The 13,550-nt window shown below is 60.9% G+C and overlaps 1 protein-coding gene across 1 annotated transcript in view; it reads right to left on the bottom strand.

Moving 5' to 3' along the window:
- Nucleotides 1–13,550, bottom strand: part of CELSR2 (cadherin EGF LAG seven-pass G-type receptor 2) — a 37,497-nt gene that overhangs the window by 18,903 nt on the left and 5,044 nt on the right. Inside the window, 18 exon segments of the mRNA XM_068173368.1 lie at nt 423–632; nt 714–808; nt 1,590–1,691; nt 2,457–2,640; nt 2,859–2,979; nt 3,398–3,539; nt 4,218–4,392; nt 5,923–6,036; nt 6,147–6,332; nt 6,976–7,142; nt 7,601–7,726; nt 8,620–8,752; nt 8,754–8,784; nt 9,224–9,381; nt 10,026–10,114; nt 10,523–10,638; nt 11,205–11,427; nt 11,991–12,638. Coding sequence (XP_068029469.1) covers nt 423–632; nt 714–808; nt 1,590–1,691; nt 2,457–2,640; nt 2,859–2,979; nt 3,398–3,539; nt 4,218–4,392; nt 5,923–6,036; nt 6,147–6,332; nt 6,976–7,142; nt 7,601–7,726; nt 8,620–8,752; nt 8,754–8,784; nt 9,224–9,381; nt 10,026–10,114; nt 10,523–10,638; nt 11,205–11,427; nt 11,991–12,638 — 3,020 coding nt within the window.

Below are 13,550 nucleotides of genomic sequence, written 5' to 3'. Positions count from 1 at the left end.
GTTCCTACACCAACATTCCTCTCTAGGTGGGTGCCCATCACCCTGGTGCATGGGCTCCCTTATCAATACCCTTCCCAGATGGGTGCCATCCATCCTGGAAGCCAGATTCCTGCACCAATACCTACCCCCTCCCCATGCAGATGCCCATCACCCCAGTGTTCTACCTTTTGCCCAAATATGACCCTCCCCAAAGGGGTCCCTGAAACTCCAGCCTCTTTTCCTTCTCCCTCAACCTCCTTCCCCAATGCCTGTCACCTGGGTATCTGCTCTCCCGCCCCAATATCCCTCCCGAAAAGGGTGCCACTCACCCTGGTGTCTGGGCTCATGCACCCACATCCCCCATCATGGGAGTGTTCATCATCTTTTCTGCTTTGCCCATTGTCCCTCTGGGCATGTCCCCATCCCTGTGATCTCATGCCCACCTCAGTGAAGTGCACGTCCTGGGTGGCAGCAAGGCGGAAGCCGCGCTGGCGGCTCTCGTGGCGCAGCAGGGCCCCTGCCAGGCGGTATGCCAGGTGCACGTCACTGCCGAAGTACCCGTGGGCCTCACGCATTGCTTCACGCAGTGCCAGCGCCACGCGCCGGGACTGCCCTGCATCCCACCGTGACTCGTTGTCCACCAGCTGCTCCGCCTTGGAGGAGACACACACACAGAGTCAAGGGAGCCCCAGTGGCACTGTCGCATGGCTGCTGCTGGTGTTCCCCTGGCTCACCCAGGGGCGAAGGGCAGCAAAGGCCAGCGCGCTGCAGTTGAAGAGGTTGGGGGGCAGCCAGCCCTTGTGCTCGTCACAGTGGCGCAGTGCTGTGCCTGTGGGATGGGGACACTGAGTACACCATGGGGACAATGGGGCAGCCTCACCTCACAGCATGTCAGCAGTGCGGCCAGTGTCACACTCCTGCTCCACCCTGCAGTGACACCAGAGTGGTGCCCCCAGCCTTGTCCCAGTGGTGCCATGCCCTGTCCCAGCTGTGCCATCACAGTGTCACACTCCTGTGTCACCCCCAGTGACACCACCATGACAGCCACCAGTCCTGATGCCACCAGTGTCACTCTCTGCAGTGACACCACAGTGGCAGTCCCAGCCTCACCTCAGCAAGTCCACACTTGTTGTCACACCCACTCCATCTTGGTGGTACCACCAAGGTGTCACCACCCCTAACCCATCCTAGCAGTTCCCCCGCAGTGTCACCTCCCTGTACCAACTCAATAATGCCACTACAGTATCACCTCCCTGCCCTGTCCCAGTGATGCTCCATGGTGCCACCCCACCCCAGCTCCATCCAACTGGTGCCACCACCATGACACACCCCAGCCTTGTCCCACAGGTGTCAACATGGGATGGTGTCATCCCATCCTAGCAGTGCCACCACCATATCACCACCCTGAAGTGACACCATGGTGTCCACTCTCCCCACCGTGTCTCAGCATGGCAATCATGGTGTCACCTCCCTGTACCACCCAAGCGATGACACCGTGGTGTCAACCCCTCTAATCCCCATCCCAGTGATGTCACCACTGTGTCACCCCCAGCCCCATTCTGGCAGTGTGCCCAGTGCCACCCCTGTCCTGTCCCCATGTCCCCACATACCAACAGAGCCCTTGGGGCACGGGGCTGCAGCTGGCAGCCCAAACCGCGTGCGGGGCCACCAGATGCTGGCCTCGATGGCTCGGGGACAGCTGTCATAGTTCACTGCAAGACACAACAGGGCATCAAAATGGGGGATGCAGGGTGACAGTAGGCTGGCAGTGGCACCTGGTCATTGGAACACAGGGTGACACAGGCTAACAGCATTGTGACAGCAGTGGCAGAGCAGGATGACTAAAGGATAATACAGGGTAAAAGTAGGGTGACATAGTGGCACACGGTGATAGCAATGTGACAGCAGTGTGACACAGGGTGACAGTGGGGTGACACAAGTTTTCAACAGGATTACACCAACAACCAAGGTGTTGGTGGAACTCAGTTGCCAGCAGCCAGGGTGACAGCAAGGTGACAGCAGGTGACACTAAGTGACAAGGCAGTGATGCAGGGTAGCACAGGGTGACAGCAGGGTGACAGTAGCACCCAGTCACTGGCACTTGGAGTGACACAGGGTTGCAACAGGGCAGAGCAGGGTGACACAGGTTGATACAGGGTGACAATGGCACTCACTGGCACCCAGGATGATAGCTGTGGCAGAGCAGGGGAACATCAGGATGGCACAGGGTGGTGTAGGGTGACACAGGATGACAGCAGGGTGACACCAGTGTAACACAGAGTAACAGTGGGGTGACACAAGGTGACACGATGTGACAATGGGGTCAACAGGGTGACAGCAAAGTGACAGTAGTACCTGGTCACTGACACTCAGGGTGACACAGGGTGACACAAGGTGACAGAGTAATGGAGGGTGACATCAGGGTGACGGTGGGCACTCAGGATGGCACAGGGTGACACAAGTTGACAGTCCCCCACCTTCGCAGCCGCTGGCTGTCACCTCAGCGAAGGGGTTGTCACAGCGGTCACAGTGACGGCCAATGACACCAGCTTTGCAGGGGCACTGTCCAGTGTTGGCATCACATCGGCGTGACAGTGACCCCGTGGGGTAACACTCACAGGGGTGGCACGTGTCCCCTCCTGGTGGGCGGTAGTGGTTGTCCTGGGGGGGACAGAGGGTCACTGCAGGCACAGGGATGGGGTCACAGGGGGCTGACAGAGGGTGACAGGGATGAGGCAGGGAGGTGACTGGGGGGTTGTTGGGGGCATGATGGGGCAGGACAGGGAGGAGATGGGGTGACAGTGGGGTGGCAGGGAGACACAGAGGGGTGACAGGAGGATGGCAGGGGTTGGCAGGCGAGGTGACAAGGCTGGTCCCACCTTGCAGTGACACTCGCCCGTGGTCTTGTTGCAGTCTGGGTCAAAGCCATGGGTGACATCACAGCTGCAGGGGCCACACGTGGGGTGTCCCCACCACCCCCGTGGGCACGGCTGCGCCTCCCTAGGGACAATGGAACTGGCACATGGGCACCATGCCAGAGTACCCCTACAATGCCACTTGCAAACTCACATGGCCACTTGTACCCTCGCAGTGCCACCTATACCCCCACAGTGCCCCTTGCACCCCTACTGTGCCATTTCTACACCCACAGTACCACTTTTCATCCACAGTGACCTCTGCATACTCACCACAGCTCTTGCACAGCCATTGTGCCCTTTCCACGTTCCCCCTGCTGTTTGCACACCCACCACAGCTCTTGCACGTGCACCATGCCCTTTGCACACCCACCCTGCCCCATATGCCTACCTTCCTCTCACCTCACCTCCTGCCCCCAGTGTCCCTCACAGTGCCCCCCCTCCCTATGGATGCTCCGTGCCCCCGCCCCCGGCACACGTGGGTGCCCCACAGTGTCACCAACCGGTGCTGGCAGAGGGCCCCGAAGGTGCCCGGGGGACAATGACAGGCATAGCCAAGGGCCGTGCCTGGACGGCGGGTACAGGTGCCCGGAGGCTCGCAGGGGTCCAGGGCACAGGCACTGACACAGCTGTCACCGAAGTACCCTGGGCACAGGACAGGGTTAGAGACAACAACAGGGGACAGTGATGGGGGACAGGGATGGGGGTGAGGGGCAGTGCCCAGGGGTGACAGTGATAAGGAGTGGCCGTGACAAGGAAGGGTGGCAGTGCTTTGGGGACAGGGGGGGAGTACTTGTGCCCAGAAAGGGTAGTGTTGTTGGGGCAATATGTCACAGGGTGGCAGTGCTGGGGATGGCAGTGTCTCAGGGTTGTCAGGAGGTGCCGGGGGCGTTTCGACTCATGGGGGTGGCAGTGGGGGGTGTCACAGAAGTGGCAGTGTCTCAGGGATGTTGGGACTTGTTGAGGGTTCCAGTGGGTCTCTGCTTACCAGGGTAGCAGTAGGGGGTGTCACAGAGGTGTCTCAGTGGTGTCAGTGTCCCACAGGGTGTCAGGGGATGGTCAGGGGTTGTCAGGCAGTCTCCATTCAAAGGCGTAGAAATGAGGGGCGTCACAGGTGTGTCACAGGGGTGTCAGCACCCTGGGGGTGTCAGGCTGTGTTGGGAGGGTGTCAGGGAGTGTTGGGGGGCCGCTGGGGGGTCTCAGGGTGTCCCTTTTCACCGGGGTGGCAGAGGGAGTTGTCACAGGGGTGTCAGTTCCAGGGCTATTGGGAGATGTCTGGGGTGTGTCCAAGGGGTTTCAGGAGTCTGGGGGATCTCTGCTCACCAGGGTGGCAGCGGCATGAGAAACTGCCCCAATCGTCACTGCAGTAGCTGTGGGGGGGGCAGGGCCCCGAGTCGCAGGGATCGGGCAGAGCACAGCCCCCCTCCACATTCATCTGCGCCGCCTGTGCCAGGCTCAGGGCACCCGCAGTCACCACAGGGTCCCCAACACGCAGGCCCTGGAGGGTCACTCATCAATGTCCTCATTAAGACCCCCGCGAGCCACCCTGGACCCCCCCAACACACTCCACTCCATGCCTCAGTTTCCCTCACCATTCCCCGGAGACCCCACGAGAACTCCCTACACAGTGTCACCATCAGTATGATCTCACCACACACAGGACCCACCATGTCACCCTAAAATCCCCTGTCCCACTGTCATCCCTACCTCAGTGTCCCCTGCCACAACAGAGGACACCCCAGGACAACCTGGGCCACCCTGCAGTGTCACCCCCTCCTCAGTTTCCCCCACCATGACACTGGACCCACTGTGCCACCCTGAACCTCCTGCATCGTGTCACCTGTCATTGTACCTTAGCACCAAACTCAGCACCACCTGGTGACAGCCCCTGTGTCACCTGCAGTGACCCCTCATTGACCTGGGACACCCCCTCACCCCAACCCAACTTCTCTGTGCGGGGTCACTTGACAGTGACCCCAGTGACACCCCAGCCACCATGACCCCTCCTGCCCCCGTGCTGTGCCCAGTCTCTATGTCCCTTGCTACCACCCAGGACCTTTTGTATCATCCTTTTGTGTCACCCTGTTCAGTCTGTCCCCACATCACGTGACACCCCAAACCCCACACCAGGACCCACTATGTCACGCCAGCCCCCCTCTCCAGTCACGTCACCTCTGGGTGCTTCAGTGGCCCCAACACCAGCCAGTACCCCCTGTACGACCCATGAGCTCCCCAGTCACACTCATGTCCCCACAGCCATGTCCCCAGCCTGTCCAGGCCCTGGGGTGATGACCCTGCGCCCCATGCCACTATGCCCATGAGTACCCAGTGCATCCCCAATGTCCCCCTGCTCACACAGCCGATGTCTCCTGTCCCATGTCATCTCCCTGTACCCACATCCCTGTGCCCTTCTCCATCCTGCCATGTCCCCATGTCCTGTTCTATGCCCCACTTCATGTCCCCAAACCCTGTGACACATCCCTGTGCCTCCCACCCATTCTGTCCACGTCCCCCTGTCCTTGTGCACATCCCTGTGCCCCCCACCATCTTGCCCATGCCCCCACTTCTCTGTGTTATGTTCCCAAACCCCATGTCCCCAAGCCCTGTGCCCATGTCCCTGTGCTCCCTCCCACTGTGCCCATGTCCCCAACCCCTGTGTACATGTCCCAACCTCCCTGTGCACCCCTTCATCATACAATGTCCCTGTCCCCAAGCCCTTTGCCAGGTCCCCAGGCACTGCACCCTTGTCCCTGTCCCTCTCTTCCTCGTGCTCATGTCCCCATCCCCAAGCCAAGGCCCTGGTTCATTGTGCCCTGTCTTCACCATGTGCAACTTCCCCAACATCTGTGCCCACATCCCTGTGTCCATTTCCCCAAGCCCTATGTCTATGTCCCTGTGTCCGTGTCCCTGTGCCACCCTCCCATTGTGATCGTGTCCTTATCCCCTCTTCCACAACCCCAAGCCCACCCCCCTCTCCTACGCCCGCCACCCCATGCTCCCCACGCCCTCCGGGCCCGTGCCTCCATACCTGCAGGCACCCCTGGAACCCCTCCTCCACGGTGCCACTGTCCCCCAGCAGCCCCCCGAGGCTCAGTGTGTGCAGCCACAACCCCTGCAGCTCTCCAGGGACATCGCCCACCGCCTGGGAGGCACAGGGACCCCCATGGGCACCTTGGGGTGCCACAGAGGGTGCCATGGTGGCACGCAGGGATCATCCCAGTGGATGCCCCCTGTGCCTCAGTCTTCCCATACCTGGTGGCGGCCATAGTCGAGGGTGAGAAGGAGGAGGGTGGCAGAGGGGTTGCGACCAGGGCCCCCCCGTAGCTCCAGCTCCACGTGGTGCCAGGCACCGTCATTGACTTTGGCCTGCGGCAGACGCAGGGTGGCCAAACGGGCCCCCCCTTGCCAGGCACCAGCCTCCACCTGCCCCTCGCTCAGCTGTGAGGAGTAGACATGTCAAGGACCCCAAAAACCTGGTGGGCACCAGGCACTGGCCACTGGGAAATACAATTTCCCCTGGGACAATAAGACAACCCCTCAGGTGATGCACCCTCAAGGGACGGCACCCCCTTACACTGTTCCTCCCGGCCAGCAATACACCCCCCCACAGCAATACCAGCGAAGCCACCAGACCCCGCTCCAGGGCACTACTGCCCTGGCACAGGGTAACTCCCCTATTCCAACCCCCCCACGCCACTACCTCCCTGTGGCCATATATAACCCCCCAGCAATACCTCCTATTCCAATGACTCCCCCAGGGCAATGACCCCCCCAGGGTAATAAACCCTGTGCCAACAACTCCCCAGTGCCAATAATGCCAATAACACCCCCATCCTCAGAACAATAACCCCTGGCACTGCCCCAGTGCCAACCCCCTTATACTCCTGCTCAAGTCAGTAGCCTCCCAGGGCAATGACCTCCCCCCAGAGCTATCCCTCCTATGCCAATGACACCAAGACCAATATCTCCTCTGGCAATGACCCCCACCCAAATCAATAACATCCCCATGGCAACCACCTCTCCTCCCTGGCACCTTCCTCAGGACTCACACGCGCCCTCCCCATGCCTCCCCCGTGCCCACCTGCAGGATGAGGGTTAGGCGACCTCCGGTCCCCGCTCGCAGCAGAACCCCGCGGGGGTGGCGGGTGCGGAACATGATGCAGACTGGCCAGGGCAGGGAGAGGGGCAGTGCCAGCCCGTTCCACGCCACGCGGCTGCTGCCCACGAACCGCTGCGGGCCCGCCATTTCTGCAGGGCATGCACGTGGGACAGGGGGCGACTCCATGAACCCAAACAAGCCCACCCCAGGGACCCCCGTGCCATAACATGGCCATGCGCCCCCCTATACGGACCACCCACACCTGCCCATGGACTCCCTGCACCCCACCCAGGACCTTCCATAACCCCACACAGCCTCTCACATACCCAATGTCAGATCCCCAGCACCCACCTGGGGACCCCATGCACATCCCACAGATGCCAATGCACCCTCCCACAGATCTCCTGCACCCTCCCACAGATCCCCCATACCCCCTCATGAACCCACAACAATTCCACGGACCCCCAAATGCAAGCAGGGATGCCCCTTATCCTCTTCCCACACCCCTCACAGCCACCCAGAGACACTCCCCATGCCCCCCAAAGACCCACAACAAGCCTATGGACCCCACACAGCCCCACCACTTTCCCCCCAGGCCCCTCAGTACCCTCCTGGCAGGTTTTGCCCCCAAAGCCCAGTGGGCAGCGGCAGCTGAACCCCCCCCACTCATGCACACAGGTGCCACCGTTGTGGCATGTGTTGGTGTCACACATAGTCTTCTTGGGAGGACAACCTGTGAGGGAGCACAGGGGTCACATGCCACACACGACTTGGGACCCCTGACCCCATGGGGCACAGACACTCACACATCCTTGAACCCTTATCCAACCCCATGGTCCTAGTACCCCCTGAGCCCCACATCCCAACCCCACCTCTAAGAGGATACAGCCCCATCCAGCCTCCCAGTCCTGGCACCTCCCCACCCAGGGGACACAGCCTTATCAGTGTCACCCATTCCAACTCGATGGCCCTGGCAGCCCCTCACCCCCCACCCCAAAACCAGGGGACATAATGCTCTACCACTGTGTCCCTGGAACCCCATCCAGCCCCATGAGCCTGGTACCCCCTCCCCACACTCATGGGACACAGAGACCCCCAAGCACTGCCCAGACCTGGGCCCCCAGCCAGCCCTCAAGCCCCAGCAACCCCTACTCTATACCCCACACCCTGTGGCCCTGGCAACCCTGAACTCAAACCTGAATCTCCTGACTTCCCATCCCACACCCCAGAGGGCCCCAGCCCATTCCCTGGATGTCTCTCCAGCCCCATGGCCCCGGTACCCCCTCACCCCCTCCCCATAGCTCTGCCCTGTGTCCCCTGGACCCCTATCCAGCCCCATTTCTCTGGCACCCCCTCCCCACACCCAGGGGGCACAGCCCCATGGTCCTGGTATCCCTCAACCCACAATTGCACTCCTTAACCTCCTATCCCACACCCAGGGGGCACAGCATCCCCCATGCCCCCTGGACCCCCATCCATCCCTCCAGCCCTGGAACCCCCTCCCATCATTCAGGGGACACAGCCCTACTGTTCAGGTACCCCTTTGTCCCACACCCCATCTCCCTGTACCCGAAGGAGCACAGCCCCTCCCCAGCCCCTCCCCAGTCTCCTGATCCTGGAGCCCACCAGGCAGGGTGCCGTTGTTAGCAATGAAGGCTGCCATGTCCACGGGGCGCTGGTCAATGTGGAGGTGCCGCATGCACCCCACAAAGTGCCGGCTGCGGATCGGGAAACTCTCGGGCAGCGTTGGGACCCCCCCCCAGCAGCAGTGGCCCCGTCAGGTCCAGTGACCTGCAGAGCCCACCATCACCTCAGGGACTCAAGAAACCCTTGAGGGACCCCACAATCCATGGGGACACAGAGGGAACCTCAAGGGACACCCACCCACCCCCCATCCCACAGGAGTCACAAGGGAACCCCAAAGAACACTTACCCCAAAACCTGTGGGGACCTGAGGGACCAGCGAAAGGGTGTTCCCCCATGGGGAACTCAACAGACTCCCAAGGGACTCCTCACTTCCCCCCAGTGCCATGGGGACCCCAAGAGAACACCCCAAACCCATGGGGACCTCCAGTGACTCCCCCATTCATAGGGATCCATGACCCCCAAGGGACCTCTCACCAGTGAGGACTCCAAAGGGACCATACCCATAGAGACCGTTCACCTACAAGGGACCTCTCTATGGGTACCCCAAGGGACCCTACCCATGGGATCCCCAGGCCCCTCTCACTTCTTGCTGCCAGTCTGGGTGCCCTGGGCAGCGCAGGAGTAGTTGCCAAGGCGGGGCCCGAAACGCAGGGCCATGGCCGTGTCACAGTCGTCCACAGTCACCACAGCCACCTTCTGCTCTGAGGGGCCCTGTGGGACCCCCGAATGCCCCACAACCGGCTGGGGGGCCCCACATTAGGCAGGAGGGCCCAGGACCTCCATCCTGCAGCCTCTGTCCCACTCCTCATCTTCTCACTGCCCTCTGACGCCTCAACCCTCACCAGGCTCCCATGTCCCTCCAGCCCACCAGCCCCCCACCCTTCAGACCCCCCAACACTCCCCTCCATCCCTTCAGCCCCCCTTAAACCACTCAATGGTCCCCTTCATCCCCCTCAAGCCTCCATCCTTTTGACCTCCTCTTCCTCCATCCCCCCATTCCAATTCCTCAAGGGTCCCCACAGGTGAGGAGAGTAGGTGGGATTCCCCAGGGGGCCAATGGGTGAGGAAGTGGGTGAGGGTCCCTTGGGGTCCTCATGGATGGAGGCATCTCTTGACAGTCCCTTGGAGCTCCCCAAATCTCCTCTCTACTCTCCTCATCCCTCCAACACCCTCTTCCCCTTCACTCCTTCCTCTTCGTCCATCTCCCATCCCTTCGGACCCCCACAGGTGGGCACATCCCTTAGGGGTCCTTTAGGTGCCGCAAATCCCCTACCTGACCCCCTCCATCTCTCCATTCCCCCACCCTTCCCCTCCATCTTCCCTTCCTCTGTCTGCCCCAAACACTCCCCACCCACTGTGCCCCCCCATGAGCCCCATTCCCCCACCTTGTTGTAGTAGTGCAGCTGCACCCGGTGCCACTGCCCATCGCTGACTCCTCCTGGCACGAAGGGTGACACCGTGGTGGTGGTCTCACCTGTGGGCACAGCGTCAGGGCAACACAGCTGGAGGCAAGGAGCGGGGGCGGTGCCAGGAATAGGATGCCCAGGATGTAGTGCCAGGGATGCAGTGTTGGGGACACGAAGCAGGGGTTGCAGTGCTAGCAAGGGAATGTCCAGGATGCAGTGCCAGGGATGCAGTGTCAGGGAAGGGATGTCGGAGATGCAGTGTCAGGCAGCACCAAGAATGGCAGGACAGGGGTGCAGTGAGGAATGCAGTGAGGAATGCAATGAGAGATGCAGTACCAGGAATATGATACCCAGGATACAGTGTCAGGCAGTGCCAGGATGGGATCTCTGGGATGAAGTGAGGGATGCAGTGAAGGATACAGTGCCCACAAGGGTGTCAGGGTACGGGGCCAGGGCACAGCAGGGGCAGTGCATACCTGCTGAGAAGGTGAGCTGCAGCTGCTCGTCCACAATCTCCAGTGCCACAAAGTCATGCCGCTCGTTGAAGCGCCCATTATACAGCAAGAGCCCATCCCGCTCCTGTGTGGCAAACCTGGAGGACACAAGTGCCAGCGGTGCCCCAATACCCCCCAATCCCATCATGCCTCCCTTGCACTCCCCAACCCCCCCTGACACTGCCATGCCCCTGAGGCACACCCCTCATGCCCTACCCCATGAACTTGTACCCACTGCGACATGCTTGTATGCATCAGTCCCTGCCCCCATAAGGTGTCCCCCACCCCATTGCCCCCCATGCCAAGGGGTCACCCACACCCTTTGCTCCCACCCTGTGCCTTCAGGGTACCCATCACGCCACACCCAATTACCCCATAGCCCATATGATGCCAATGGGGCACTGATCACCATCAATCCCACATGATGCCAATGGGGCATCCCTACCCCATCTGATGCCCTTGAGACACCCACCATCCCACATCCCAAATGATGCCAATGGGGGCACCCACCCAGCCACCCAGTGCCCACAACACACTCATCACCTCACACCCCATCACTGTATCTCACACCAACGGGACAAACATCACCATCTACCCCACACTCCATGTGACACCCATAGGGGCACACATCACCCCCCACCTCCCCAGATTCCCCCAGGCTCACGTGAGGCCGAGGGTGAAGTGGAAGCGCTGGCGGAGGCCACGAAAGGTGAGGAAGGAGTGCGGGGGAAAGCTGCGGGTGCTCATGGTGCAGAAGGGCTTCTCATAGTGCCCAGGGGGGCACTGGCACCGGAATCCCCCCACCAGCAGGTTCAGGCAGGTGCCCCCATTCCGGCAGACCCCTGGGGTGCAGCGGCCTCCTCGGGCACTCAGCTCACAGTGCTCCCCTGTTTGACATCCAGAACCCCAAAACTGGGGTAAGGAGTCCCATCTTCCTCCCACACCTCCCCATTAAACCCAGAGTGGCCCCCCTCAGGTGCTCAGCTTGCAGGGCTCTCCTGTGTGATACCCCCATGGCACCAGCATCCCAAAAATGGGGGCTGGGGGTCCTCTCCCCTCCCCACCCCCCAGTAACCCCCGAGTTCTCCCCCCAGGCACTCCCAGGGCTCCCCAATGTGACATCAAGCACCTAAGTGGGAGGGTGGGGATGCCCTCTCCCTCCTTGTCCCCCCAACATCTTTATCCCCAGCTCTATCACCATGGCAACCACCTCCCATTACCATGGAAACCCAAAGACACTCCCTTCTATCACATGCCCTCCCCCACCTGGCTGGCACCCCCCACCAGGGGGTCCAGTGGGGGCTGGAGTCCCAGGGAGGGGGTAGGGGGTATGGCCCCAGTGCCACCAGTTTACCAGCGGAGGGAGGGAGGGATTAGAGGGCTGAAGAGGAGCTGGATGAGGAAAGATGAGGATGGACACCACGAGGAGGGGCTGGCCAGTGACTCTAACCAGTGAAGTCTTCGTGACACTCGCAGGTGTATCCACCCTCACGGCTCCGGCAGCGCCCGTTGCTGCCGCAGGGGCTGGAGTAGCAGAGGTCGATCTCGGTCTCGCAGTAGTCGCCGGTGAAGCCAGGCGGGCAGCGGCAGCGCAGGCCCGTGACGGGGTGGATGGGGCGAAAAAGGATGGTGTCGGAGGCGAGGAAGGGCGCGGAGCTGTCGAACTGCAGGACAGAGACGCAGCGCATGTAGTTCTCACAGGGCTCGCGCAGACACACGTTGTCATCAAAGGGCAGGACTCGCTGGGCCGTGGTAGCCGCCAGGAGCGATCGGTTAAGGTACAGCCGCTCCTGCAGCTCCTCCGACGAGAAGAACCGCGTCACGCCTGGCACTGCCGCCGGCAGCAGTGCCGAGAGGCTGACATTGAGGATCCGCGCTGGCCCTACATCTGTGTCCGTCTGGATGTTGAAAAGGATGACGTGGTGGCGGGGGGTGGCCAGGACAGCGGCCACCCCCTCTAGGAAGCGACTGAGTAAGGGGGACAAGAAGCGTTCCTGGGACATGTCAGCCAAACGCAGGGTGATGCTGTTGCTGAGCATCTCATCTGTGATCACCGTCACCCGCAGCGTGCACTGTGCTGTTGCACTGTAAATGCCATCTGGGGACAAAGTGGGGACACAGGAGGGGGTCAGTGACAGCAATGGACAACTCTGTGAAAGGATGGTGGGATGGGAATAATGCTAGATATGGGGGAACCAACCGAATCAGCTGGTGTCGGATGGGGACGGTGCTATGGGGGCTTGACCTGCTTGGCCACCATAGAATGGGGACAGCGCTGGCCATGAAACACCTGGCCCATGTAGCCACTGTGGAATGGGGACAATACTGGCTATGAGGTGCCCATCCCGCTTGACCAGCATGGAATGGATACAGTCAGGTGGGGACAGTGCAGGCTACGGGGGACCTTTCCTGCTCAGCCACCAAGGAATGGAGACAGTGATGGTTACAGGGTTGGTGCTGGTTATGGGGCTGGTACTGTTATTAGGGTGCCCATCCCACCTACCACAGGGTAGGGACAGCAGGATGAGGATGGTGTTGGCAATGCGGCTGGAACTGGTTACAAGGCTCCTGTCCCACTTGGCCACTACTGAATGGGGATAGTGTTGGTTATGGGGCTGGTGCTGATTGTGGGTGCCCATTCCACTTAGCGACCATGGAATGGGAAAAGTGTGCATCATGGGGTGCCCATCCCGCCTGGACACTGTGGGGTGAGGAATATAAATGGGGTTGGTGGTTGGTTATGGGGCTGGTTCTGTCTATGAGGCTGAGGCTGATTATGGAGCCAGCACTGGTTACGGGGTTGGTACTGGTTATGGGGTCGGTGCTGGTTTCTGGGGCTGGAGCTGTTTCTGGGGCTGGGGCTGGTATGGGGATGGTGCTGATTAAGGGGCTGATGCTAGTTATGGGGTTGGGGGAGCAAAATCTCTGTTAAGCACTGGGCCACCCACCTTTCTCCTCTTCTTTGTCCTCTCCCTGGCTGAGTGAGGGCAGTGGGATGCAGGACAGATGG

This window comes from Anomalospiza imberbis, chromosome 26, assembly GCF_031753505.1.
Source record: "Anomalospiza imberbis isolate Cuckoo-Finch-1a 21T00152 chromosome 26, ASM3175350v1, whole genome shotgun sequence".
In the NCBI taxonomy this organism is placed as follows: domain Eukaryota; kingdom Metazoa; phylum Chordata; class Aves; order Passeriformes; family Viduidae; genus Anomalospiza; species Anomalospiza imberbis.
This window is presented reverse-complemented; position numbering and strand designations above follow the sequence as displayed.